Raw genomic sequence first — 27,347 nt, forward strand, 5'->3', positions numbered from 1 at the left:
TAAATTTCAACCTACCTGTGGGCAAAGGTTGCATCACGCATGTAATTTACTCTTTATTAATAAGACTAAAGCAAATTTAAATATTAATAAATAAAATTCTTCGTACCTTTGGGCAACCGAAAGAAATTTTACTTTTAATACTAAATTTGTTATCTTATTCTAATTAAGTCATAAAAATAAAAAAAACTTCCCTTTGGGGATAGGTAATTAAATTTATGAGTTAATTACAATACGATGTTAATTTTTCTATATGAAGTTCATGTGTACGATCCTTATGCAATTATTACAAAATTAGGATGCTTTGGCTCTCCCAAAATCATAATAATCACGCTGTAATTCATGAACATCTAATATATCTTTATGAGGTTCATGCGTGTAATCCTGATGTAATTATCATACAAAAATAGGATGCTTTGGCTCTCCCATAATTATTATGATAATTACGTGTGTGTAATCTTGATGCAATTGTCATTCAAAATTGGGACGCTGTGGCTCTCAAAATTATCATGATAATTGCTACTTCATTAACATCTAACAACTTTATAGATGCTATCTTAATAGCCCCAGGAATATAACAAACCAATACTAATGGGGTAAACAGCATTTTCCAAGGTGCAAGCAGATGAGCTCCCAGGAAAGTGAGGGGGGTCACACCGGACACACTTAAATCCCAAGACTTTCCTTGCCAGAACTTTCCCCGACATTGCATTCTTAGATATTACTGTAAACACACCAGTATTTATGGTATTGTTGATTATTCTTAGGTCTAGGCATCAAACAATTTATATATAACAATATAAATTCAACAATTAAAATATATTCCTCAATATATGTATTAAAGAACCAATAATCTTAAAATACAACACTGTAAATAATAAGTGGAATAAAACTGCAATATGAGGACATAATAAAAAATATGGCCCAATGGTTTAGTAGGTGGCCAAGGCCCTTTACACTTGGTCAACCCAAGTTCTAAACCCCACATGAGCCTACTATTTTTTTTTAATTCTTGATGGGCTACTGAAATGGGTTGTTGTACTGGGCTGATCCATTTGGGTCAACCCACCTAATCGGATTGGGTCTCTATATAGGGCTGGCCCAAAACGGGTCAACCCACTTAAATGGGTCCTCCAATTTTATTTTAATAAAATTGAATTGGGTCAGCCCATTTAAAAGCTCCCTCTTTTTTTTTTTTTTTTTTTAACTGAAAATTGGGCCTCTTGGGCTGACCTAATGGGTCAGCACTTGGATTGGGCTGACCCGAATGGGTCAGTTCCTGGATTGGGCTGACTCGAATGGGTCAACCCACTTGATATCGGGTTGGACTCATGGGTTTTAAACCCTACCCGATCCCTTATCCGACCCGACCCGGAATTCTTTATGGGTCAAAACCCTAACCCGGTGGCCCAGGCCCTGAAATTAAGCCTCAGTCAAAAAACCGACCCGCAATTTGACCCGAATATTGCCCAACCCTGACCCAGAATTCTTTTGAACCCAAACCCGGAACCCGGTTTACTTGACGGGTCGAAACCCTACCCGATTCCTCATATATTCAACCCGAAAAAAAAAACCCTAAGGCTAGAAAAGAGACCCAGCCGCCGCCCCTATCCATTCCCGCCGCCGCCCCTTGTGCCGCCCCTTATGCGGCGGCCAAGAAAGGCCGCCGCCCTGACGACCACGGCGACCCTTGTGGGTCGCCGTGAACTGGAGAAGCAGCGGCCATAAGGGCCGCTGCTGGGGCACTGACGGCGACCCAAGGGTCGCCGTTGCTTGATGGCTAACGGCAACCCTTATGGGTCGCCGTTTTCCGGGGAAGCAGCGGCCAAAAGGCCGCTGCTGGAACACTGGTGGCGACCCAGGGTCGCCGTTGCTGCTGTAACAGGCGACCCAAGGGTCGCCGTTGTTGCTGTAACAGGCGACCTAGCGGCCCGTATAGGGCTCCCCAGGTTGTCCTCCACATGCGGCCGTCATGGGCAGCCGCTTGCTTCATGCGGCAGCAGTGCAAGGCCACCGCCCAGCGGCCCCAGACGCAGCCGACCAATGGGAAAACGAGGAGCCGACACCCACTGCTTCCTTTATGCGGCGAATTGCCGTTGGTTGGCGATCCGAGCAGTGGGTCATGGCCCGCTATATCCTTTATGCGGCTAAATGCCGCTTGCCAGCGGCCAGTGCTGTGGGTCTTGGCGGTGGGGTGTAGCTCTGTCAACAAGGGCAGTGGATCTCCATGGGTTTCACAGGGGCAAAAACACTCATTTTTTAACAATAAACAGTAAATCACAGATTAAAACCATGCGTTTCATCACAGTATATAGACAAAAGGCAATACACAATATTGCAATAGTGTGTAAACAAAAAATGATGAACAATAACAAATAAAATAAACTTGATTCAATATTGACAACAGAAAATATTTGATTCAATATTGATAACGCATAGTAAAATTATATGCTAAGCAAAATAGCACAGAGGCTGGCTCTGATACCACATGTTAGAAATAATCAACATATTATTTTTAGGCTAACATGCGCAGCGGAAAAAACAAAATAGGTTTAGGCTTACCTCTAGCCATATTTGCTCAAGCGTTTCCACGATCCATCTGAAGAATAAGAAAGGATTATCTGAGGGATCTTCTAACCTATGCCTATGACTGTATTGCCGTACTGATGGTGTACACAGGCTGTTTATTTATAGGCTAGGTCAGGGACCCTCAAATATGGTAAGTACCGTATTGTTCCTCCCATCAAGGAAACAATATTATTAATTGATTTTAAATCAATTAATCGATTCCATTACGGTAATCTAAATTAATTAAATTACCTAACCGTAATACCGTAAATACTATTCATTTATTAAATTATTAATAAATGCTTCCTTATGTGGCATATAGGCCATATATGGAGATAAAATCTTACAAAAAAAGCATCACGGGATATTTGTGTCTTTTTGGCCAATGCCGCCACCCTCTTTTGGGGAGGAAGGGAATCGTTATCCTCCCTTCATTAATTTCCTGCAAAATGGCATAGAAATTCTGAGGTTAATCAAGATATTATATTATTAACATTCAAGTATCCGAACAATAATTCAATATTATCACATAATCAAAGAGAAACCATTAGAGTTTATTCCATGTAGTAACCTTGCTAGTAGGCAAATCTCCGAGGTGATTAGTGATTACTATCTCTAATTTGGGATTCGGTTCAAGTCCAATTTTCAGTTGAAATTCAGACATACGTTTTTTATGTGTTATGTTCAAGCATACATTTATATTTACAAATAAATCTAGACATCGTAGGTATAAATGTATTGCTGGAGACAAGGTTCGAACTTAAAACTTTTATTCTGATATTATGTTAAATCAATATTTATCTTAAAAACTTAAGCTAATAACAAAGTGTAAGTATATTAATTTAATTCATATTCTAACAATGTAAATAAAAAAATGCGTTTCTTCACTAGTAATTTCTTATAATGCCCGTTAATATTCAACAGTTTTTAATTCCCACTAAACTAACTTTGAATTACGTGAGACACAGTTTTGTTATTGTCTGACAAAAACAATAATATCAAATGGATAATTTTCTTAACTCTACCCCTATGCCAGAAAACGTCCATGATTTTTGCCAGCATTGCCATTTCTCCACGATTTTTGCAAGACCGGGTGATCTGGGCAGAAACAAAAACAGGGCATTTTTCAGTAAAGAGTGCATATCATCTTGAAATGGAACGTCATTCAAGCTTACAAGGAACTACCTCTTCTGTAGCTTTGACCACGCCACTATGGAAGAAACTCTGGGAGCTGCATCTTCCACGGAATGTTTTGCTCTTTCTTTGGCGAGCTTGCAATGAGATTTTACCCACAAAACACAATTTATGCAAACGTAGGATTGCTGATGATCCACTCTGTCCCATGTGTGGTTTAGAAGCCAAGTCTACTGTCCACGCCATTTGGAGCTGTGAAGCAGCTAAGGCCGTGTGGAATGAGAGCCCAGTCCGAATCCAGAAGTGTCCGGTGATGGAGACTAGTTTTATGGATTTATTTGTTTTGTTGAGTTTCATCTTCGTTGTTTTCATGTGAAGGACTTACGCTCGGAGAATTTGCTACTTCAAGGATCGAGTAAAGGAGGACTTTATCCCTTACCATCTCTTTGTCGATCCTCGTCTATGTCTGCGCCTACTGCCTTTATTGGTCAACGTGTCTCCATAGATCAATGGCATTGTTGCCTTGGTCATCCTACTACTCCTTTGGTCCGTCATGTTTTGTCTAAGCACCATCTCTCAGCGCTCTCAAATAGGCTTGCTTTGTTATGCCCTGCATGTCAGCAAAACAAAATGCATAAACTTCATTTTGGTCTTTCATTATTTGTGTTCAAAGATCCATTGAATCTAATTTATCTTGATTTATGGGCCCTGCAAATCTTTTATCTTTGAATAATAAAATATATTTTTTTGTGTATTATGTATGATTTTAGCAAGTATTTTTGGATTTTTCTTATCACTTGCAAATTTGAAGTTTCAACCGTGTTTTCTCAATTTCAGGTCATGGTGAAAAAATATTTCAATCGTTCAATTAAATCAATCCAAACCGATGGTGGGGGGAATTTGTTGCCTTACAAAAAATATTGGCATTGCATGGTTTTTCACATAGAAACACTTGTTCCCCACACTCATCATCAAAGCGGTAGTGTTAAGCATAAACATAGGCAAATTGTTGATACTGGACTGTCTTTATTTGCTCAATCCCACATTCCTTTTTAGCACTGGGATTCTGCTTTTGAAATAGTTTCTTTTCTCATTAATCGTCCACCCTCAATTGTCAATCATTTTTAGTCTCCCTTTGAACTTTTCTTTCAAAAATTACATTTAAAGTATTTGGATGTGAGTGTTAGCTTTATCTTCGACCCTATAACTCTCACAAATTTCCATTCTGTTTCAAATTTTGCGTTTTTATTAGGTACAGACGCTCTTACCACGATACAGTTCTTGGATCTTTCCATGGGTCGCATCTACATGGCTCGGCACGTCCTCTTTAACAAAACAGTCCGTTCAAACATCATCTTCTCTCATGGTGAATTTATTTTATATATATAGAAAAATTTAACTAGAGTGGAAGACAAAGGCATGGAGATATTTAACATTTACAAATTAATGCCATAAATTCTAGTCCAAAAAAATAAAGATGAAATCATCAGCAATTACGGTGACAAGCAAGAGATTTGTTAATCAAAAATAATAATGATTGAGATTTGAGAAAACCTATATGGTAAAATACGCTATGAATTTTAAAAATCCAAAAAACAATTGCAGCACAGAAAAATAGAATTGGATTACACGCATTCTTTTAAATTCATAGTAATTCCAGTCCCTCATAAATCACCCAGTCCCTCATAAATCAATTCCACCGAAAACATCTCTGCCTCATAAATTTTGCAACGTCTCTCTTAATCCAGCAGCTCCTATTATTATTATGTCTACATCGTACCAGCCTTCTTCACATGTAGCTCTTGTTGCGTGTACAACTCTCCATGATGCTTCTTGTGGAGCATTAAATCTTCCTATTTTTGTGTCAGCTCAAGCCTCAAGCATAAAATGTGTACCCACTCCACAATCACGTAGGGTTGGCAATTTTGACACGACACGACAACCCGACACGAACACGACACGAAATTAGCGGGTTTGGGTCTACCTTAAACGGGTTTGGGTCATAAACGGGTCTACCCGTTTATCTCAGTTAAACAGGTCGTGTCACGGGTCACCCGCGGGTGACCTGCCAGACACGATTAACATTTAACTTTTTTTTAATTTTTTTTTAAAAGAAAAAAGAAAAAAGAAAAAGAAAAATGAAAAATGAAAAAAAGGGATGGAAAATTGGGATTCGGGAATGATCTCATTTAGCACAAGAAGTCAAAATTTCAAAACAGTAAAAACACAGATGACAAAACCGGAAAATGGGAGAAGTGAAAACCTTGTTCTTTTTTGGTTTTTCTTTCCTTCAGCCTCGTCGTGCCGCACCACCGCCCTTCTTGGTTTTTCCTTCAGCCTCGCCTCGCCGCGCCGCCGCCCCTTCTTCTTCCTCCCGCGAGGCCCAATCGGAAACTGGACCCGCTCAACGCTCTCTCTCTCTCAGTCTCTGCTCTCCGGAGTCTCCGCTCGGTGCCGACCGGCGACTGCAGACATCTCTGCTCTCTGCGTCTCTCTGCCGCTATCTCTCTCTCTCTCTCTCTCTCTCTCTCTCTATCTCTTCCGCCGGGTTTGTCGGTATGTTAATAATTGATTTCCATTTTTAATTTTTTATAGCATCATTGTTGTGGGTTCTTTAGAAATTTTGGTGTTCTTGTTCAGAAATGTTTTTAGTGTTTTTTTCAGCTTTGTTTGTTTATTTGGGTTCTTCATTGATGAATGATGGATCATGTTCTCTGTAAGTTGTAACAACAGTGTTTTTTTGCCCTTGTGTAACTCTTGGAGAGGTCTGATTCACATGCAGTACCTAAATGGGTCAAACGGGTCGTGTAGACCCGTTTCGAAAAATAAAATATTCAAAAATGTTAAAATTAATATTAAAATTACACATCAATAAGTACACATACAACGACTTTTGAATAGTTGAATACCTTCTTTCTTTTCCTTCGCTGCTCGGGATTTGTGTTGCTCTGTTTCTTATTTCCTCCTTTTGACGACTTTTTTCCCACCACTTTTTCAACCACAGACACTTTTCTGATTGATGGTCGCGCGCCTTTAGTTCGAGCCACAAGAGGACTACACACCTCCACCTCCATACAATCCATGGCTCCATTATCGATCATAGGTGCACTTGGGAGATCTTTTGCACTTGGGAGTGATTGGGAAGGTTGACTTTGTTCACAGCTTGGACCGCTAAATTTCTTAATTAGCATATCAACATACTTTTGCAATTCCATGCAATGGTCCACGTTTGGTGCTGCAATAGCGGCCAACTTCAGCACATTGTTGCTCAGTTCAGCATATCGATCTGCAGTAGGGTTGCCACTCAAAGGATCATAACTACTCTTGATTAACTTATATGGCCGCTTCAAATCCTTCCTCCATCGATTTAGAAAATACTTTTCGGGCAACAAATCCACATCTTCAAATGCAGTCAACACGGATATGGCATGTTTGCACAAAATTCCTCTTGATTCAAACAAACGGCAACTACAATTCACTTCACATATAGGGCCATTGTAGCAAACATTAAAAACGATTTTTTTCCTATAGGATTCATTAATTTCTACCTGTTCGATCACCTGATAGGTACGAATTCCACATTCACTTTTTAAAAGAGAAGAACCACAATACATAATCGATGAAATCTCCTTCTGAACTTCTCTAAACTTTGCATGGGTGTAAATTTTTTGGAATTGCTTCTCAAAGGGCCAATGGCTCACACATGAAATGGTGGTATTGAAGGAATCGAAATCAGCAACATTCTCAACCTCAACCTTCCTGCGCAAAGCGTTATCGTATTGATCCACAAATTCCTTCAATGAGGTGGACGATTGCACATAACCATAAAAAAAAACATTCATACTCTCACTACGTTGTGTGGTAGTCATGCCGGCCCAAAATACATCATTCAAATATGTTGGTACCCAAAAAGTCCTTTCACTGTATAAACCACGCAGCCATGCATTCTCCTCTAGATTATAACACTCAAGCATACTCTGCCAACATGCATCAAACTCGTCACATGTATGAGAATTATACACACAATTTCTTATGGCACTCTTAATGGCATAGTATTGTGAATGTGATCCAAACTTTTCCGGAAGTTTTTTCGGTATATGCCATAAACAAAATCTATGACGAGCATTCGGAAACACCTTCTTAATAGCATTTTTCATGGCCCTATCTTGATCTGTAATAATTGCCCTTGGCGCACGGCCCTTCATGCATTTCAACCATGCCTCAAACAACCAAACAAATGACTCCGTATCCTCACTTGAAATTAATGCCGCCCCTAAAAGAATTGATTGACCATGATGGTTTACTCCCACAAAAGGAGCAAATGGCATTTCGTATTTGTTGGTTAAGTATGTTGTGTCAAATGTAACCACATCACCAAAATCTTCATATGATGCCCTACTTCGTGCATCAGCCCAAAAAGCATTTCTCAGCCTACACTCATCATCCACATCTATATCAAAATAAAAATCATCATTTACTTTCCGCATTCTATTGAAATAGTCACGAAGTGCTGCGGCACCTCCTGTACCAAGGCGAAGGCGTCTTGAGTTCGCAATATAATTGCGACACTCTCTCTCTCCAAATGTAAGATTCTCATAACCCCCCGCTTCAACGGCTAGTGCGTTATAAATTTTATTGGTGCGGATTCCAGCTCTATCATCTATATCAAGCTTTCTCTTCGTAGTAGGATCCAACTTCTTGTTGCACCGAAAGTATCTCGCTTTACCTGGGCTTAAGTCGTGATTATGCCCTAGATTTACATTTGTCACATACCACGATGTATCCACTAACGTTGCATTCAAAGTAGCCTGACACCCCGTTTTGCTTGTTTTGCTAGCCTTGCACAGGTTATTACTTGAACTGGATGATGCTTTGCCTCCGCGAGCACATGTCAGACTGATGTAGTGTACATCTCCATTTTCATACTTTTTCTTCTTCTTTTGTGTCACACCAAAGCCCGCTTGCTTTCCATAATTCCTATAATAGTCAACGACTTCCTCTATGGAGCCAAATAGCATACCGCTCTTAGGCTCCTCAATAACTTTATCTCCATCTATGAGCTTGGCCTTGGACCGACAATTATCCACAACATCATTCAATTGGTCATTAGCAACAATTTCATTTCCATCTATAAATAAATAAATATGGTATAAAGAACCCAACTATAAATAATAACATTTATTATGTTACAAAAATTAAAGGTAAGCATGAAGTGTCCAACATACCATTTTGAGGGTCCATTTCAATGGGCACAACATCATCAAGTTCAATATGTGTCAATGAACAATCATCTTCGTGTTGTGAAATCAAGTCCAATTGTGATAAATCCATTTCAAAATTTCTGTAACAAATAAAGATTCATATCAATGCATTATCATAAATCCAAATGATTAATAAATCCATTTTTTGTATCCCAAGAGCTTCAAAATCCAGATTATTTTAGAGGTTTAATTTGGGGTGATCTTTGAACATTCACTGTGTATGCTTAACTAGACAATCTTCAAAAGTCCTGTAAGTGACATTCTTTTCTGCTAAGCTCTCAAATACAAAATGTAGCATTCATTAATGCCAATCCCAAATAGTTGGGACTTGGGACTTTTGGTTGTAAATCTGCCTGTTACAAACATAACAGCAGAACTTATCCAGGAAAAAATAAATGCTGTTTTGATTGTAAAAGGCAGAAGCAAGCTTCAATAGGTAGAGACTTAAAAACAGCTATGTAGAGGTAGCTGTATCTGAAATTCCAAAAATACAAAATCTCTTGATTGCCCAGTGTTGATCTTAGTAAAGCATCAATGATTGCCTTGATGCCGTAAAAAGTTATTCTCTAACCTCATAGTCCAACTTTGCAAGTCAGAAGATTGAATCCAAATATTCAGTTGAATATGTGACAATGTATCGCTCTCAATCACTTCTAGTTTTAGTTTGTCTCATATTTAAACCCTCAAGATCAATCCTATGCATCCAGTGTTAGCTTGTACCCCTTCTGGTTTCATCAACCAACACAAAGCCTTTTTTTTTTTTTTTTTTTTTTTGATAAGTAACACAGTCATTTATATAAACCTTAAATAGCAACAAACATAAACGCTGAACCGAAAGCAGAGAAAAAAGGCCCCATACAATACAATTTAGTGTTGGAATATACCCACAGTTTCAGGCTGATATAGCAGCAATTTTTATGCATTTTCTCTAGCAATGAATCAAGCCCTAATTTCTGAGGAAGTTCAGAAGAGGAAGATTACTGAGGAAAGACCCAGATCACCAGGTAAAGCATGTTTACAGGGAAAAGAAATTCAGAAAGATAATAGGATACAGAGGCCATCAGGGATAATATCTTTTGAGGAAAGAACATACCATGGAGCAAGACTGAATGGAAGTCGACGGTGGGGGACCTCGTCGGAACCGGAAGAATGACGGTGGCTGGCTCGTGCGAAAGAACGACCGAGCTCGGAACGGTGGCGGGCAGAACGACGGCGCTGGGCTCGGAACGGTGGTGCTGGGCGGGCTCAGAACGGTGGCGGCAGAACGACCTGGGCGGGCTCGGAACGGTGGCGGGCAGAACGACGGCGCTGGGCTCGGAACGGTGGTGCTGGGCGGGCTCGGAACGGTGGCGGGCATAACGACCTGGGCGGGCTCGGAACGGTGGCGGGCAGAACGACCTGGGCGGGCTCGGAACGGTGGCGGGCAGAACGACGGTGCTGGGCTCCGAACGGTGGTCGGCGGTGGGAAGATTTTGGGTAGATGGAGAGAGGGAGGGAAAATTTGGGGGGAAGCTCGGGGAAGAAAAGTGCGAAAATGAGAAAGACGATCTGGTTTTGTTTTCAAAATTTGATTTTTTTTTTTTTTTTTTTTTTTTTAATAAAAAATCAAAAATAAAAATAAAAACTGAGGTGGCCCTTTCCACGTAGGAAAGGGCCGGGCAGGGGCCGGCAGGATGGCCCCTGCCTATCATTACTCCTGCAAGCACAAAGGAGCTAACCGCCAAGCCTCTAAAGCATGACCACCCCCAATCGCCGCCCCCCCAATTATTCAGCAACTCCAACACCGTACGTGGCATAACCCACTCAACCCCAAATAAAATAAGGATGTAGCTCCAAAGAGCCTGGGCGACCTCTCAGTGAAGCAACAAGTGATCAATAGACTCTCCACTCTTCTTACATAAACAACACTACTCAAGTCTTGTTAAAATTTTATCATCTGAGTTCATTAAATAAATTAACTTGAATCTTAAATAATATAATCTGAGTTTATATGTATGTATATAAATTTATTATGCACATACACAAATTACATGTGTGCACACAAACACATATAACCACACATACTCACAAACACACTTATGTACACACAAATCTATAAAATTAAACTCACAACAATAATTCAAGCTATATCTATCATATTAGGAAGATGATTCATTTTTACTTAAGATGTTCTTATTACAAAATTAAAATAATACTAAGAAAAAATTGTAAAAATGAAGTTATACGAGTTTATACAAGCTTTTTCGAGTCGAGCCGAGTTTATACGAGTATGTCTAGTTTAATATTCGAACATATTATTGTGTTCACGAACGACTCATTTATTATTCAAATCGAGACCGAATCGAGTTTAACCGAACCGAATCGAGCCGAGTTGACAAGTGGTCGAGCTCATCTTACACCCCTAATTCAATGCATTATTGAAAAATGGCAACCCTTGTCGCTCCATCACAATCTATGAATATTGTCGGTTCCGAATGGGTATTCTATATATATAAGACACGTTTGGTTGCCAAAAGTTTTCAATAGCAATCTCAAGTCCATTTTGGAGAAATTAGCTTATGGTCCTGTTATCAAGCCCATAACCATTCGGACTCTCTTATCTATTGTAATGTCATTCGAATAGATTGTCAAACAAGTAGCCATCATTTCTAGATTTTTTTTTTTAATTTTTTATTTTTGTCCTTCAAATTTTCAAATGTCATGTGACTTTTAAAATTAATATTAGCTCAAAATCCAATAATAATTATCTTAAATTCAATGATAATTTTAAAATCCACATTACATTTGAGAGGACAAATAGGAAACTCTAGTTCATGGAAAATCACAATTTTATCAAAATTTAATAATGATCTATTATAAATTAATTGATGAATTTAAAAGACACATCGATCAAACAAAAAAGACCATATACGTGATGTCTAAAATTTTTACACATGTACTAGTTTTTCTTATAGTGTACGTAATGTTTCTTACACAACAAATATATACACTTTGTACAACAACACTGATATAAAAATAATTTTCATAATAAAAATATAATAATATTTTTTGCACAACGAAAAAATAAATAAAAATCATTTTCACGTAAATATTATTTTACAAAATATATACATTTATTATTCAGGACTCGTATTATACACGAGTCCTCTCGTATTGGTCCCTTGAGACGAGGACTCGTGTATTCTTTTTGACTAGTCATCATTTCGGGAAAAATATATATTAGCCCCCCAAACTACCACCATTTCTACGGATGGCACCCCGAACTACCAACACTTGCACTCCGACCCCCCAAACTACTACTTTCTGATTTTTTGGCCCCATCCGACTATTTATACCGTCAATTCTAACAGAAATTGGCAAAAAACCTAAAAATATCCCTCCCTTAACCGTGAGAATTTCAAAGTGTATGAGGGGTATTTTCGAAATTCTGTTTAGAATTGACGGCATAAATGGGCGGATGTAATGTCCAAGACTTTTTGTAGCAATTAAAATATGAAATTTGTGTAAATAATTGATTAAATCTAATTAGGTGTATTAAAAATGCAAGAGAATATTTTTAAAGTCCAAATGAATAGAAAATAATAGAAAATAGATAAAATAGTTAGAAAAGAAATACAAATAATAAAATAGTAGATGAGATAGAATGAATAATAAAAGAGAAATGAAATAATAGAAATAGAAAATAAGAAAAGAAAAGAAAGAAATTGAAAATAGAAAATAAAAAGGAAATAAAAATAATTATATATATATATATATATATATATATAAAAAATAAAAGGAAGGTGGGGCGCAGACCTGCGCCCCACATTCAAAGAAAAAGGTGAAGGGCATTTGCCCTTCACACAATATGGTCATGTGGCCATTTAAAATTGTAAAGGCCAAATGGCCATTTGGCAAAAGAAGGCCTGATGGCCATTAAAGAAAGAAAAAAATAAATAAAATAGAATAAAATAAAAGCAAACTTAATGGCTATCAAAAGGCTGAACGTCCATTTAGAAAAACAGTGGCCAAATGGGCATTAAAATAATAATAAAAAGGGGGCAAATGGGAAAGATGTAGAACATAAAATAGTAAAAGAAAAATGGAGATGAGTCATTAGTGCGTGGAAAGAAATCAAACAAAGAAAAAAAAACAATAAGGTAATGAATAAAAGACAATCAATATTAGTATGGGTGTTAAACAAAGAGCAGGTCTTGTCTTTTATGTAAGCGCATGCCACGCATTAAAAGGAGGCAGAGCCTCTTTTCTCTAGGCTATTACGGAAAAAACGGTGGTTTTCTCTCAATTTCTCCTTGGTTCTTCGTATAAAAAAAAAAATGCTGATCTATGAAAATCTAGCCATTCGATTTTAGATCCGACTTCGGTAACGTGATCCTCAAAGCTCGATCTACGTTTTGACCGAACGTTTTGAGGTAAATCGCTAAACTCGCATTTTTGGAGGTTTTTGATAAATCTTGTAAAAATGAGTTTACCTTGGCGTTTTCTCTAGATTTTCTGTGGTTTGGAGTTCGTAGGAGCTTCCCGAACATTTGGTCTTTGCTTGACAAATTTTTGGTAAGTTTTTCATAGACATTATTTTTAAGTATTTTGTTAAAATATTATTTTAATGTGATTAACCTTTAATAAATGCTATGGGATAATAATATTGTGTTTGGGGTAGTGATTTATAAATTATGGTTTAAGTTTGGAAACTCTAATTTGATGGGTTAAATTAATTTAGGGTTTTAGTGTTTAAAATCTAGATTATTAATTTGTGGATTAATTGTGGTTATTGTGATGATTAATCCCAAATTAGTTATGAGTTTTGTAAAAATTAAGTATTTATGAGTTAGGTTCTAATATTAGTAAAGATAAATAATTATGGATATTTAGTTTAAATAGTATTTGTGAGGTTAACCCTAAGATTTTCTTATGGGTTAATATTATTTTAAATATGGTAGTGTTTTATGTAAAAGTTTAATGAGTATAATTTGAAGGTTAATGATATTAAGAAAATATTAGTGAGGAATTATTTAGAGATTAGTGATTATAATTTTAGGGCTAATATTATTATAAAAGTATTAGTGAAAGTAATTTACGGGTTTGTAAAATTAATTACGGATGAGAAAGTAATATTATGAGTAGATAATTAAATGGTAATTTTAATATTTAACCATTAGTAAATACTTGGGGTTAGTATTGTTTGAGTTATAGTTAGGGTATAGGATTTATGGGTAGATGTTTGGAACCCTTAAAATACTATGGGTTTTCCATGGGTTAGCTCTTTAGCAATTTAAGAGCTATATGTGAGTCTAATATTAGAAGTTGTCAATAATGTGCAATGTATTGTTTTTACAGTAATGCATTGTATGGGGGTGTCTAGGAGACCTAGTGCTTAATATCCGCGCAGCCAAGGTGAGTATTCTACTCACTGAGAAGTATTATTTTCATATATGATGAATTGCAAAATATATATTGTTTTACAAATCTGAACCAACTGTATGTTGATTATGATATGTTTTGGATGATTTGAGTACTTTTGAGTATATTGAAATTATGATGATGTTTTGAAGTATGAATATGATATGTGATTTTAGAGTGAGTATAAATTGGAGATTTAAGTTATGCAAATTGTCTAAGAAATGATATGCTGGACTATTTATGTTTGATGAAGAAAGCATGTGTTAAAGTCATGATTATGGAATTAAATGTATAGTATTTGAGCACGAGCATTCAGCATGGCACTAAAAGACCAGGGTTCAATTCCCGGGCATACGTACGACACGCACACACTAGCACTAAAAGACCAGGGTTCAATTCCCGGGCATACGTACGACACGCACACACTAGCACTAAAAGACCAGGGTTCAATTCTCGGGCATACGATAAGAATAAGACCGGGGTTCAATTCCCTTAGGCAAACGTACGACACGCATGCACAGCATTTGTTTCATGATAATTGAATTGTTTTCATATTTTTGATATATATGGTAGTTTACTAGACGTATTAATATGCATAAGAGTCTCAATGGAAAGGAACTTATGTATATTTCTATCGGATGGTTGCATGATTTAAATGCTATTGTTTTCTATAACAGAACTTCTACGTATAATCTTAGTTGCCTAGTATGCTTTAAATGTTTTCTATTAGCCGGTGTTTGCTATATCAGCTATGGGGGTTTTCAAACAAAAGTTTATAAAATTGGTGGCTGTTATAGTGTACTCACGACTAAAAAGGGAAAAGTTGGTTCTTTGCGAAAACTCAGTGAATAGTATACCTCTGAGGTCTTAGTGTATTTATTTATGCTAAGGCGGTGGGCTCATAATTCCACCTGTACGGATGCGGCAAACCCCCGCAACCGTCCAGACATTGATGCTTTGGTTGCAGGTTCTGCGGATATAGATAATGACTCGTCCACCTAGCGTATGGGATATTATGATTGGAGCACATCGCGACAGTTATATGTCATAGACTCATGGGTAGTCTGCATTTGGGTATTTAATTTATGGCTCGTGTCATACGTGACATATGTATTTGTTGAGCCTGTTATTTAGTATGTAATTAGTGTAATATGTTTTATAAGCTTTAATCAGTTAGACATGTAAATGGCTCTTGTCGTCGATAACAGTTATATATTAGATGTGTTTCCGCTATTTTATATTCCGCTGTGTTAGATGTAACTCTGAATATCAGGTACATGTTATGGAACGTGTACCTATGTTGGCTGAGCGGCAAATAGTCGTGCCACTGTGAAGATCCGTTTGTACGATTTAAAAAAAAAAAAAAAAAAAAAAAAAAAAAAAAAAAAAAAACGGGTCGTCACAGCGGATGAGACCAAAAAATCAGAAAGTGGTAGTTGGGGGGGGGCCAGAATCTAAGCATTGGTAGTTTAGGGGGCCATCCGGAAAAAGAGTGGTAGTTTAGGGGGCTAATATATATTTTTCCCTTATATCATTTCAATAGTTATTTTTTTTTTACCACCTAAAGTGACTCACTTTAATGACTTTTGACTTTTCTTTTCTTTCTTTCTTTCTTTCTTCTTCTTCTTCTTCTTTCTTTTATTTTTTATTTTTTATTTTTTATTTTTTATTTTTTTTTTATGAAAAATGCTATTTGCACTTTAGGTGCATAACAGGGCACAACACCCCTTCACATGGGGTGGTCCAGTGAAGTGCAAATAACAAGCCCATATATATATATATGACTTTGACTTTTCTTGATGTCGGCAACAATTTCTTCGATGAATTTACACCGTCTTTCTTGATGTCGGCCTCGTCTGTCGATACCGCGTTGGCTTTGAAGATGTTTGTTTATTATCTTTTTGTAGTATTCTATAATGCGTTGCGTACGTCTTTATAGTAATTTTTTGAATGTGAGAAAATATAATAAGAATAATATTAGATATTATATTTTTATTTTATAATTATTTAATAATATTAATATAGCACTCTTAATTAACTAAGAGTGTGTATCAATATTGTTAAACAATTATAAAATAAAAATACGGTTCTAACATTTCTCAATACGATTATCCTCATCATATATTATTTATCCCGAGCATATCATTTCTAAGTAATTTTAGAAGTTATTTTTGTGTTCTTCTAAGAATAATATGGCGTTTAAAATAATTGTTTGATTAAAATTTAATAGTGACCAATCATAAGTTTAATGGTAATTTTAAAAGTCACATCATTTTTAAAAAGATACAAAAGTGACAAAATAGTGATTTCTAACATTACTCATCATTATTCCTTGATGCGAGTTTCCAGGTTGAAATATTGCATCCATTTTCAAAAAATTCTAGGCATATATAAACTTGCATCTATAGCTGCATGTTAATAGCTAAACTAAAGAATTAAGCTTAATCAAACGTTAACCGGTTATTTCAAGGGTGCTAAAGGGCTGAGAAAAGAGGGTCCCCTATCCTATTATCTATTTGTCAATGCTATGGAGGTGCATTCTAAGCTTTTGAAGTAGTATACAAAGGCTGGTTCTGGTTTTAATTTCCACTTTCATTGCTCTAAGTTGCAATTAACCCACTTATGCTTTTCAGTTGACCTCCTCATGTTTTCTGAGGCTAATAACTAGGATTCTATTTCTATTATCCAATCTGTTTTTTTGGAGTTTGAGCATTTATCTGACCTGAAGACCAATCTAGCCAAAAGTTCTCTCTTTTGCTCGGGTATTTCTACTGGTATGAAGTCTTCTTTGCTGGATAGATTGAAAATGAAGGAAGATCATTTTCCTGTTAGATATTTAGGAGTTCCTTTGGTCTCCACTAAATTGTCTGCAGCAGATTGTAAGACTTTGATTGACAGAATCATAAGCCCGTATAGGTTCTTGGACATCAAAGAATCTATCTTTCTTTGGGAGACTTCAACTTCTGTCCTCTGTCCTATATAGTTTGCAAGTGCTTTGGTCAAGGATTTTCATCATTCTAAAGAAAATTATTCGGGATATCAATCAAAAGTTTAATCGATTTTTGTGGAATGGGAAGGATAGTGACTTTGCAAAGGCTAAAGTTAGTTGGAGTGATGTTCGCTTTCCAAAAAAAGAAGGTGGTCTTGGGTTGAAAAACTTGGAAGTTTGGAATAAGTCCTCCATTTTGAGGCACATCTGGAATTATTTGCATGTGCAAGTTCTTTTTGGGTTGCTAGGACTGAAACTTATCTGCTGAAAGGAAGGAGTTTTTGGAGTGTGAACATTCCTCAGGACTATTCTTGGTGTTGGAGAAGGCTTCTAAAGCTCGAGGTCAGGTCTTGCTAGGAGTTTTATAAAATTTGAAGTTGGGGATGAAAATAATTTCCATATATGGCAAGATAATTGGCACCCTTTGGGTGTGTTGTTTGAGAGGTATGGCTTTCGAATCATCTGTGATGCCAATAGCTGTCTGAATTCCAAACTTTGTAATGTTTTGTGTAATGGTAATTGGTGTTGGAAGCCTGCTAGGTCTGAGAATTTGGTTGATATCTAGTGTTGTCTCCTTGAAGTTCATCTTGGTACTGTTGATAAACCAGTTTGGACTATTGGCCGGAAGGGTTCATATGTGAGTTCAGACACTTGGAATTTCTTGAGGGATAAGAAACCTGATGTTGATTGGTGGCATTTAATCTGGTATCCTCATGTCATTCCAAAGCATGCTTTTGCTCTTTGGTTGGCTGTACAGAACCGATTAACTACTGGTAATCAGATTTTGGTGTGGAGTTTCAGAGATGAAACACTTTGTGGTTTCTGTAAGCATGGTGTTGAAAGTCGGGATCACTTTTTTTTTTTAAGTGTAGTTTTAGCTCTAGTATTTGGCACTCATGTATTCAAAGATGTCCTGGTTTGGCCTATTCTCTTGTTTGGCAAGATGTGCTGAACGAGGGATGCAAAAATTGAAAGAAGAAGACTATAATGGATATAATATAGGAAAAATGTTAGATTTACAACACCAATACAACAACTGTACAACAATCCCTCACATGAGGATGGATCTCACATACTGGGGTCACCCTCATGTGAGAAGTTGTTGTACAGTTGTTGTATTGGTGTTGTACAAGAATCAAATCCCATAATATAGTGTTATAGGTTTGCCATGGTGGTCTTCAAGCTACAAGGTGTGTTGAGGATGATGTGGAAGGGAAAGGATTGGATCAGCTGCGTGGAGAATTCTAGAAGTTTTAATGGTTATTCTATATGTGTTAATTTACTTTTCTGTCCAAATTCAGCATCTAGTATTGTTAGTCGTTAGAGGAGAGAGAGACAAGTTGTTAATCGGTTAGGAAGATTCTGGCCAAGCTTTCTATATAAGGAAGGTTAGGATGAGAAGAAAGGGAGACTTGAAAATATGTTGAATCGTGACCTTTAGGAGAATTTGAGCCTCTCGAAGAGCTCTGTATTGCAATATCAAAATTATCCAAGCATTTCTTCATCTTTCTCATTTAACAACCATTTCTAGCCATTATACTTCTAATCCAAGAAAAATGCATAACCCATGTTGGGGGTTCTTTGCAGACTCGTTTTTGGCTCTGCTGTGTATAGTATATGGCGAGCTAGGAATGAAATTTGGTTCATGGTCATCCAAAATCTGAGGACTAGATTTTCAAATTGATTTTTTGGGAAATTAGAACCAGAATCTTTGGTAAAGAAAAGTTCAAGAAGACAAGGGAGAATGTAAGAATTTGTCAGCTCTGAAATTTAGTTGATTCTGTTTTGGACTAATTCTAGTTTGGGTTTGTTGGATTGTTGTTCGTTTTATAGCAGTCTATTTTATTGCAGTTGTTTGGTTTTGTTTTTCTAGATCTGCAGTTTTTGCTGCTGATTGTTTTGGTTGTAATGTTGGTACTTTGTTTTTGTGTGGTGATTTTTGTTGTTAATAATATTGATTACTTATTCATCGAAAAAAGAAAGAAAGAAGAGAATTAAGCTTAAATAAATATTATAGAGGATATAACGGATAATTAGAATCATCAATGCATCTTTGTTGGCTACGACAATGAAAGAAAATGATAGAAATGTTGCGATCTCACCACGAGGCTTCATCTTTTCATTGATAAAAGAAGAAAGAAAAGCTAAAAGCAAATTTCTCATAATTATATATGTATTACAAAGCTGCAAATTTATGCATTACTTTTAGGCTCATCAACTAGTAGATGAACCCCACACTTGTTCACCACACACTTGTTCAAATCGGCGCTTGAAAAATCGAAGGACACCTCAATTTCATCTCCACTTACGAGCTCCATTTCTCTTCCTGGACTAACGAGCATCAAGGCTTTGTCTCTTCTGATAAGATGCCACTGTACTAAAAACAAATGATCTGACATGTCGGCAAAATGGTGATATGTTGCAGGCACAATCACCTGTCGGTAGCCTCTTGTTTTGTTATCAACAGTCACGCAAATTCTAATCATCCGATCGGATTTGTCCTCCTTTGCATAAACCGCGCAAATAAGTAACATGTAAACCGCACCGTCGGAAGGTAAAAGTGAAGGCACATGCGAGGATATTGGAGGAACATGAAAGGATATCATAGGAGATCCAATAGATTGATTCCTGAACCAATTTGGAACTTCACTACCAGGGAGGAAAGTGAACCGAACACAGTCACGCTTGGTCGACGGACGCTATTTCCAAAAAAAAAAAAAAAATCATTAAAACACAGAGAGAGAGAGAGAGAGAGAGAGAGAGAGAGAGAGAGAGAGAGAACAAACCTGGAGAAGACTCTGCCTAAAATCAGATGATAAATTGTAGCACCCAAAAAAATTGAAGTCTCCACCAGAATCCAAAGGAAAGCCCTGAACCTCAACCAGTTTGCAGCAGTCCATAAGCCAAAGTAGTGTTATTTTGGAAGCAGGCATAATCGAGAGTCTCTCCATTGATGAGCAGCCAAATGCAAGTAGGCTCCCTACATTGGCGGGGAGTCCCGAAATTGAGTGAAGAGACAAACAATGACTTAAAATCAAAATGTTTAATTTTGGAAGGCGACGGATGCAATCAGGTAGGTTGCGAAAGTTGTTATATGATAAATCCAAAAACTTGAGTGAAGATAATCTCTCAAGATCAATGTCAATCTCATTTTCAGACAAATTGCTGTTACTGAGAACTAGTCTTCCCAAATAAAAAAATCCAAAAACAAAAGCTCGCAGCAAACTCACGGGGTTCAGACTTTTTGGTGATAGCCAGGACGAGAAACTTGACAACCGAGATTGTGGGAATCGACCCGTAGGTCCAGAAAAGTTTAGTCTTTCAAGAGATTCCAAGTTAGAAATACTTCTTGGAAGATTCCAAAGGTTATTGCATTCATTTAAATTCAGCAAAACAAGATCTTTTAGATGTCCAATAGATTCTTGAAGTTCAACCAAGTTTATGCAACCTTCAAGAATTAGCATCTCTAGATGTGGGACTTGTAAGAAGTTGGGTGATTTAGTGAGATTTTTGGAATAGCTGAGATTAAGAACTTTCAACTTGCTGAGTACCTGTGGAAAAACAATTATATTTTTAAAAGATAAATAAACAGGCCATAGGAGGTACATATTTAACATCAAACGAGCACTAGATTAATGCATAGTAAGAGTTGTCATACTCTGTTCCCCTTCCAGATTTCTTTGACATTACTATGCTCCATGTCAAGAACAACAAGGTTCTCTAGATGAAAATCTTGTGGTAGAAATTTCAAAGGGCATTGATGCCAACAAAGCCATCTTAAGTCTTTGGGAAGATGACCATAACATCCTGTCAGAGATACCCCATTGATTTGGAGCAATCTCAAATCTTTCATCCCTGCAAATGCTTCAGTTTTGAAATGTCTATCTTCAAGAACAGGCAAATTTAGGATGAGACCTTCCACTTTTTCCGATCCCTGGCAAAATAGATAGTTGGATTAGCAACAAATGTCCTACATTTATCATGCATCTATGTATGTGCACATGGCTATAAATAAATAAAAATCTCTTACCGTTTGTTTGCTCAATACATTTACTACGTCCTCATGGAACCACAATCTGCTCCGTTTTCCTAGATGACTACGTGACTTTTTGCGAACAATCTCCCTTGCCAAATCTCGAATAAGATCATGCATACTCAACTTCATTTCGATATCAATTGTCAAAAGGGACCTCTGAATGAGAATACTAATGCCACTATTTGGAAAAAAACCACAACCCTGAAGTATTTTGATGGCGTATTCTTTTTTCATACCAATAAAGAAGCATGCAATATCAAAGAATATCTCTTTTGTGTCATCGTCTAGTGATTCACAACTTAATCTAAGTAATTTTTGAATATCCTCATGAGGATTTGTTTGTAATTTTTCAAGATCGAATTTACATTGAGAAACACTTTTTCCATATAGAAAAGAACCCAAAACCTTAAGAGCTAATGGAAGTCCTCTTGCATGATTCACTGCACAAATCGAAATCTGTTGGTAATCATCTACTGGATCGGCCATGTTGAAGGCATGATATGAGAAAAGTCGAAGAGACTCCCTATAATTCAAATTTTCAACCTTATATTGTTTATGTACTCTAAGTTGAGTAAGTATTTGAACATCTCTAGTTGTTGCAATGATTCTACTTCCTGGACCAAACCATTCAGAGTTTTCAGCTAATGCATGTAGTTGTTTCACATGATCTACATCATCAAGAATAACAAGAACTCTTTTGTTTTGAAGTCTTTTCTTAATCAAATCGCTTCCTCCACCAACATTGTCAATCTTCAAATTTGTTTTCAAGATATCATGGAGGAGTTTTTTCTGTAAAGAAACTAAACCATTGGGTTGTGCTGAAGTTTCTTTAATGTTCAAAAGACAACTGCTTCCTTCAAATCCATCACATATTTGAATATAAACAGCTTTTGCTAAAGTTGTTTTACCGATTCCACCCATTCCATAAATGCCCACAACAGAAACGATGTCACTTGTTTCAAGATCTAATAAATCTTTTATCTCTTCAACACGAGAATCTATTCCAACAGGATATATGGCAACATCCATGCGAATAGGGTTTATGGTACACAAAACTTTTTCAACAATCTCATCGATTAATCTTGATTCATACCTGATTATTATGATTTAAATGGAAATTAGAACAATAAGGTAGGCACAAGGAAATAAAATTGTGAGTAATTAGGTACTAAAAAGATGTTATCATCCCGGCCAGTCATTTGATACTAAGATGTCATGGCAATTGGCAAGCATCTAAGTAATATCAAATTTACTTTTAAATTTACTGATTTTATTTCCACAATGACTAGAGCATGCCAAATTAGTTTACAATTCTTTTGATCGATGAAAATTTTTATTACATTGGGATTCCAAATTAAGTAATATCGAGGGATTTTATTTTTTAATTTTTTGCATTGTATTTTGTCACCATTTTTAGCTCAACTTTAATTTTATGACCTGTAGTCTAAAATTCAAAATAAAAGAAAAGTACAAAAAAAGAAAATAAAAAGAAATGCATGAAAAAGTACAAGCGTGTGTAGCATAATACCCATTTGCGAGATCCCAGCCTGAACAATTCCCAGCTTCAGTAAGAGCTTCCCTCCACTTTTGCACCCTCTCTATGTCAGTTTGAAACCGTTTTTCATGCCTATCAAAGGCTTTTGCAAAAGTTTTGGTCTGTTTTCGAACATCTGAAGGGTCTACATGATAAAATATAGGAAGAAGGATGAGGTCTTTTGTTTTCTTACGATGCATGATCTCCACAAGCTCATCGAGACACCACCTGGAAGAAGCATAGCCTTTGGAAAAAACAACAATTGAAATTTTTGATTTTCGAATTGCGTTGAGAAGTTCAGTAGAAATGTTCTCCCCTTTTCGAAGCTCCTCATTATCTCGGAAGGTGTGGATTTCGTGTCGCTTTAAAGCGGAGTAGAGGTGATCGGTGAAGCTCCTACGGGTGTCTTCACCTCTAAAACTTATGAAGACATCGTAAGATTCAGAAGATGATGAAAGGGTTGGAGCAGCCATTGAAGATGAGGAGCTTGAGTTTCTTTGGACTGAAAAAAGAGGAGGCAAATTTGACAGTGTTAAGAGGAGTGCATTGTTTTTGCTGATCTTTAAAGCATATAAAACAATTCAAATATGTATCAACATCCCGAACATTAACTATGTTTCCACCTAATAATTGAAACAAGACAAGTACAAAGAGATCGACTTGGATTGTAGTTAAAGCCAGAAGTTCTAAACTTCAAACCAAATAATTTATTGAACGCGTAGTAGAGTGATAGATAGAGAATAGAAAGGGATGGCGAGGGTTATACGTACTTGATCAATTAAATTTTGTGGCGGATCGGAGGGAAAAAGAGAGATCGAAAAAGAGGTTAAGGGAATAATAATCATTAAACATATTTCCAAGTCAACGTGTGGCAGACAATAATTGCAAGAGAGGAGTTGACTTTATCTAATGTGAGGCCACCACGTTCGAGCTGGAAACAGGGATAAGTGCTTACTAAGAATCAATTTTTTTATTTTTTATTTTAATCAAACGAGTTTGATTTAGTGTTGAATTTTTTTTTTTTATGAGTAATAAATTTTCTAGATTTAGATTAGGTTGTACAAAAAATTACAGCTATAATTTTTCAATAACCAAAATCTAGTTTTAAATAATTTATAAGAAATAAAGAAAATGAAGTTAGATCTTGACTATTGAAAAAATTACAGCACTTGTAATTTAATTTTTTTTTCACAACACAACAGTTTTCAATATTTAAAACACAACAGTTTTCAGTATGATGTAAACCACATGTTCTTCGATGTTTTTCACACTAACTACAAAAAAAGGGGGCATTTTGTGACTTTTTTTGTGTCGTTTGCAACAAGCGATATTAATTTGTGAGTTGACGTCATTTCCTTTTAAATGATACAATTTTCACGTCCTTTACTAATAAAGGATGCAAAATGAAAAAAAATTTAACGTCATTTTCTTTTATAATCGATGTGAATTGAATAAATTATGACATTTTGTACAACAAGCGAAGTGAATTATTTACGTCCCTTTCTTAAAAATGACATTAATGCACGTCCCTTTTTAGAAAAAGACGTGAATTCACATCACTTATAAAATAGATGCGAATTCATGTCACTTTTAGAAAAGAAAGTGCTTCCCAAGTCCAACCTATGCGGGAGAAGAAAATTCAAAGACGAACGCGCGGAAAGAAGAAGAAGAAAGAATATTTGAGAGAGAGAGAGAGAGAGAGAATGGAAGAAAGTGAAAGAAAAAAACAATAAAATAAAAGTAGATTTGTGAATAGTGCAAAGTCTCATAAAATTTTAACAAACGCCATTTTAGCTTTGCTTTACATAAGTCGATAAAAGTGAGTTTTAAGCAAAAGTTAAGTTATTCTAGCCAAATAGAGAAAGTAGTTAATCCGCTGTGACTGCTCTTGTAATGTCCGGGACATTATTTAATATTTAGAGTATAAAATTTGAGTAAATGAATAGTTAAAATAATTTTAGTATTATTAAAAATGTAAAAAGTAATATTTTTAAAAGGAGGGAGGAATGCCTCTCCTCCTTATTTTTCTGTTATGGATTTTTATAGAAAATCCTTGATCTATGAAGATCCAACGGTCCGATCTTCGATCCGACTTCGGTAACGTGATCTACGAAGCTCGATCTACGTTTCTACCGATCGTTTTGAGGTAAATCGCTAAACTAGCATTTTTGGAGATTTTTATAAATCTTATAGAGATGAGTTTAACTTGGCGTTTTCTCTAGATTTTGGGTAGTTTGGAGTTGCTAGGAGCTTCCCGAGCATTTGGTCTTTGCTTGGCGAATTTTTGGTAAGTTTTCTATAGACATTAGTTTTCGGGTATTTTGTTAAAATGCTATTTATTGTGATTAACCCTTAGTAAAAACTATTGGGTTAATAATATTGTGTTTGAGGTAGTGTTTATAAATTATGATTTAAAGTTTAGAGACCCTAATTTGATAGGTTAAACTAATTTGGGGTTTTTAAGTGATTAAAAATCTAGATGATTAAATCGTGTTAATATGTTAGTAATTGATGTAAAAATATTTATGAAATAATATTAGGGTTAATAATATTGAGAAAATGTTAGTGAAAATAATTTATAGATTAATGATTATAATTTGGGATTAATATTTGATGTTATAGGAAATTATTTGAGATGGTGATTTTAATGTCTAACCCCAAGTAAATACTTTGGGTTAGTGTTAATTGAGTTTAGGTAGTGTCTAGATTTATGGGTGAGTAATTGGGATCCTTAAAATATTATGGGTTTTTCAAGGGTTAGCCCTTGAGCAATTTAAGAGTTAAATGTCGGTCTAATGTTAGAAATGTCAAATAATGTGCAATGTGTATTTTCACAGTGACGCATTGCAAGGTGGTGTCTAGTTGGCTTAGTGCTTAATATCCGCGCAGCCAAAGTGAGTATTCTACTCACTGAGAAGTATTATTTTCTAAAATGATGAATTGCAAAATATATATTGTTTTACAAACCTGAACCAACTGTATGTTGATTATGATCGAATTGTTTTGGATGATTTGAGTACTTTGGAGTATATTGAAATATTGATGATGTTTTGAACTATGAATATGATTGGTGAGTTTAGAGTGAGTATGAAGATTTAAGTTATGCAAATTGTTAAAGAAATGACATGTTGAATTGATTATGTTTTGTAAAGAAAGCATGTGTTAAAGGTATGATTCATAAAATGAAATGTATATTGTGTATATTGTTTTGAAGCATGATGCATATGCATATGAACGCTAAACGTGCATCGAAGTGAGGTTCATAACTCACGGGAAACAATGCTTGGGGTAATTCCCATGATGCTTGGGGTAACCCATGATGCTTGGATTAATTTCCATGATGCTTGGATTTATTTCCATGATGCTTGGGGTAACCCATGATGCTTGGGGTAACCCATGATGCTTGGATTAATTTCCATGATGTGCATTGCATAATCATTCATAGCATGGTTTTGATGAGTGATGTTTTTATATTATGAGTAGTTTTGCTAGATGTATTAATATGCATAAGAGTTTTAATGGAAAAGAGCTTATGTATATTTCTATCGGATGGTTGCATGATTTAAATGCCATTGATTTCTAACATAAGGGTTATGTAAACCTAAGCAAACAAACCACAAAGTATTATTGTAGGTGAGGTCGTACGTAGTTGTTTTTACAACGGAACTTCTACGTATAATCTTAGCTGCCTAGTATGTTTAAATGTTTTCTATGAGTCGGTGTTTGCTATATCAGCTATAGGGGTTTTCAAACAAAAGTTTATAAAATTGGTGGCTGTTATAGTGTACGCATGACTAGAAAAGAAAAGTTGGTTCTTTGCGAAAACTCAGTGAATAGTATACCTCTGAGATCTTAGTGTAATTATTTATGCTAAGGCGGTAGGCTCGTAATTCCACCTGTATGGATGCGGCAACCCCCGCAACTGTATAGACATTGATGCTTTGGTTGCAGGTTCTACAGATATAGATATTGACCCGTCCACCTAGCGTATGGGATGTTATGATTGGAGCACATCGCGACAGTCATAAGTTATGGACTCATGGGTAGTCCATATTTTGGGTATTCTATTTATGGCTCGTGTCTTACGTGATTTACGTATTTGTTGAGCCTATAATTTGATATGTAATTATAGTAAAATATTTTATAAGCCTTAAATAGATAGACATGTAAATGGCTCTTGTTGTTGATATTAACTGTGATGTATTAGATGTATTTCCGCTTATGATATGTGTTCCGCTGCACATTGATATTTATATTCCGCTGTGTTAGATGTAACTCTGAATATCAGATACATGTTATGGAACGTGTATGTTATGTTGGCTGAGCGACAAGTAGTCGTGCCACTGTGAAAATCCGTTTGTATGTTTTCAAAAAATAATAATAAAAAAAAACGGGTCGTCACAGCTCTTACATGGTGAGATAGTAGGC

The 27,347-nt window shown here is 36.2% G+C and overlaps 2 protein-coding genes and 2 long non-coding RNA genes across 4 annotated transcripts; 2 read left to right on the top strand and 2 right to left on the bottom strand.

Annotated features, from left to right (window-relative positions):
• Window positions 1–4,261: 4,261 nt before the first annotated feature.
• Window positions 4,262–10,317, bottom strand: LOC133876938 (protein FAR-RED IMPAIRED RESPONSE 1-like). Its single transcript, XM_062315158.1, has 5 exons — window positions 10,054–10,317; window positions 9,247–9,313; window positions 8,099–8,827; window positions 6,609–7,972; window positions 4,262–4,309 (listed from the first exon to the last, which is right to left on the bottom strand). Exons 1-5 carry the CDS (start codon window positions 10,315–10,317, stop codon window positions 4,262–4,264), a joined length of 2,472 nt encoding a protein of 823 aa, XP_062171142.1.
• A 2,781-nt stretch (window positions 10,318–13,098) lies between these two features.
• On the top strand, window positions 13,099–15,598 carry LOC133878284 (uncharacterized). The gene is made up of 4 exons (XR_009901870.1): window positions 13,099–13,372; window positions 13,450–13,514; window positions 14,298–14,354; window positions 15,307–15,598. It is a non-coding gene; the product is annotated as an uncharacterized LOC133878284 (long non-coding RNA).
• Window positions 15,599–19,488: 3,890 nt separating this feature from the next.
• LOC133877153 (disease resistance protein RPV1-like) lies at window positions 19,489–23,646 on the bottom strand. The gene is made up of 5 exons (XM_062315400.1): window positions 22,914–23,646; window positions 21,380–22,478; window positions 21,008–21,283; window positions 20,136–20,900; window positions 19,489–20,048 (listed from the first exon to the last, which is right to left on the bottom strand). Exons 1-5 carry the CDS (start codon window positions 23,390–23,392, stop codon window positions 19,542–19,544), a joined length of 3,126 nt encoding a protein of 1,041 aa, XP_062171384.1. The 5' UTR covers window positions 23,393–23,646; the 3' UTR covers window positions 19,489–19,541.
• Window positions 23,647–24,926: 1,280 nt separating this feature from the next.
• LOC133878144 (uncharacterized) lies at window positions 24,927–27,172 on the top strand. Its single transcript, XR_009901844.1, has 4 exons — window positions 24,927–25,065; window positions 25,142–25,206; window positions 25,757–25,813; window positions 26,850–27,172. It is a non-coding gene; the product is annotated as an uncharacterized LOC133878144 (long non-coding RNA).
• The last annotated feature ends 175 nt before the right edge of the window (window positions 27,173–27,347 follow it).

The sequence above is a fragment of the Alnus glutinosa genome, chromosome 9, assembly GCF_958979055.1.
Source record: "Alnus glutinosa chromosome 9, dhAlnGlut1.1, whole genome shotgun sequence".
In the NCBI taxonomy this organism is placed as follows: domain Eukaryota; kingdom Viridiplantae; phylum Streptophyta; class Magnoliopsida; order Fagales; family Betulaceae; genus Alnus; species Alnus glutinosa.

Bases quoted from the DNA above. Each gene is read 5' to 3' on its own strand.
- LOC133876938 (XM_062315158.1), bottom strand. From the start codon at position 10,317: ATGCCCGCCACCGTTCCGAGCCCGCCCAGCACCACCGTTCCGAGCCCA. The intron at 9,314-10,053 runs GTATGTTCTTTC...TGTTTGTAACAG, and splicing joins CCATTCAGTCTTGCTCCATG to GCAGATTTACAACCAAAAGT. The intron at 8,828-9,246 runs GTATTTGAGAGC...ATTTATTTATAG, and splicing joins ATTAATGAATGCTACATTTT to ATGGAAATGAAATTGTTGCT.
- LOC133877153 (XM_062315400.1), bottom strand. From the start codon at position 23,392: ATGGCTGCTCCAACCCTTTCATCATCTTCTGAATCTTACGATGTCTTC. The intron at 22,479-22,913 runs GTATTATGCTAC...CATAATAATCAG, and splicing joins GGCTGGGATCTCGCAAATGG to GTATGAATCAAGATTAATCG. The intron at 20,901-21,007 runs GTATGACAACTC...GTTTTTCCACAG, and splicing joins AAATCTGGAAGGGGAACAGA to GTACTCAGCAAGTTGAAAGT.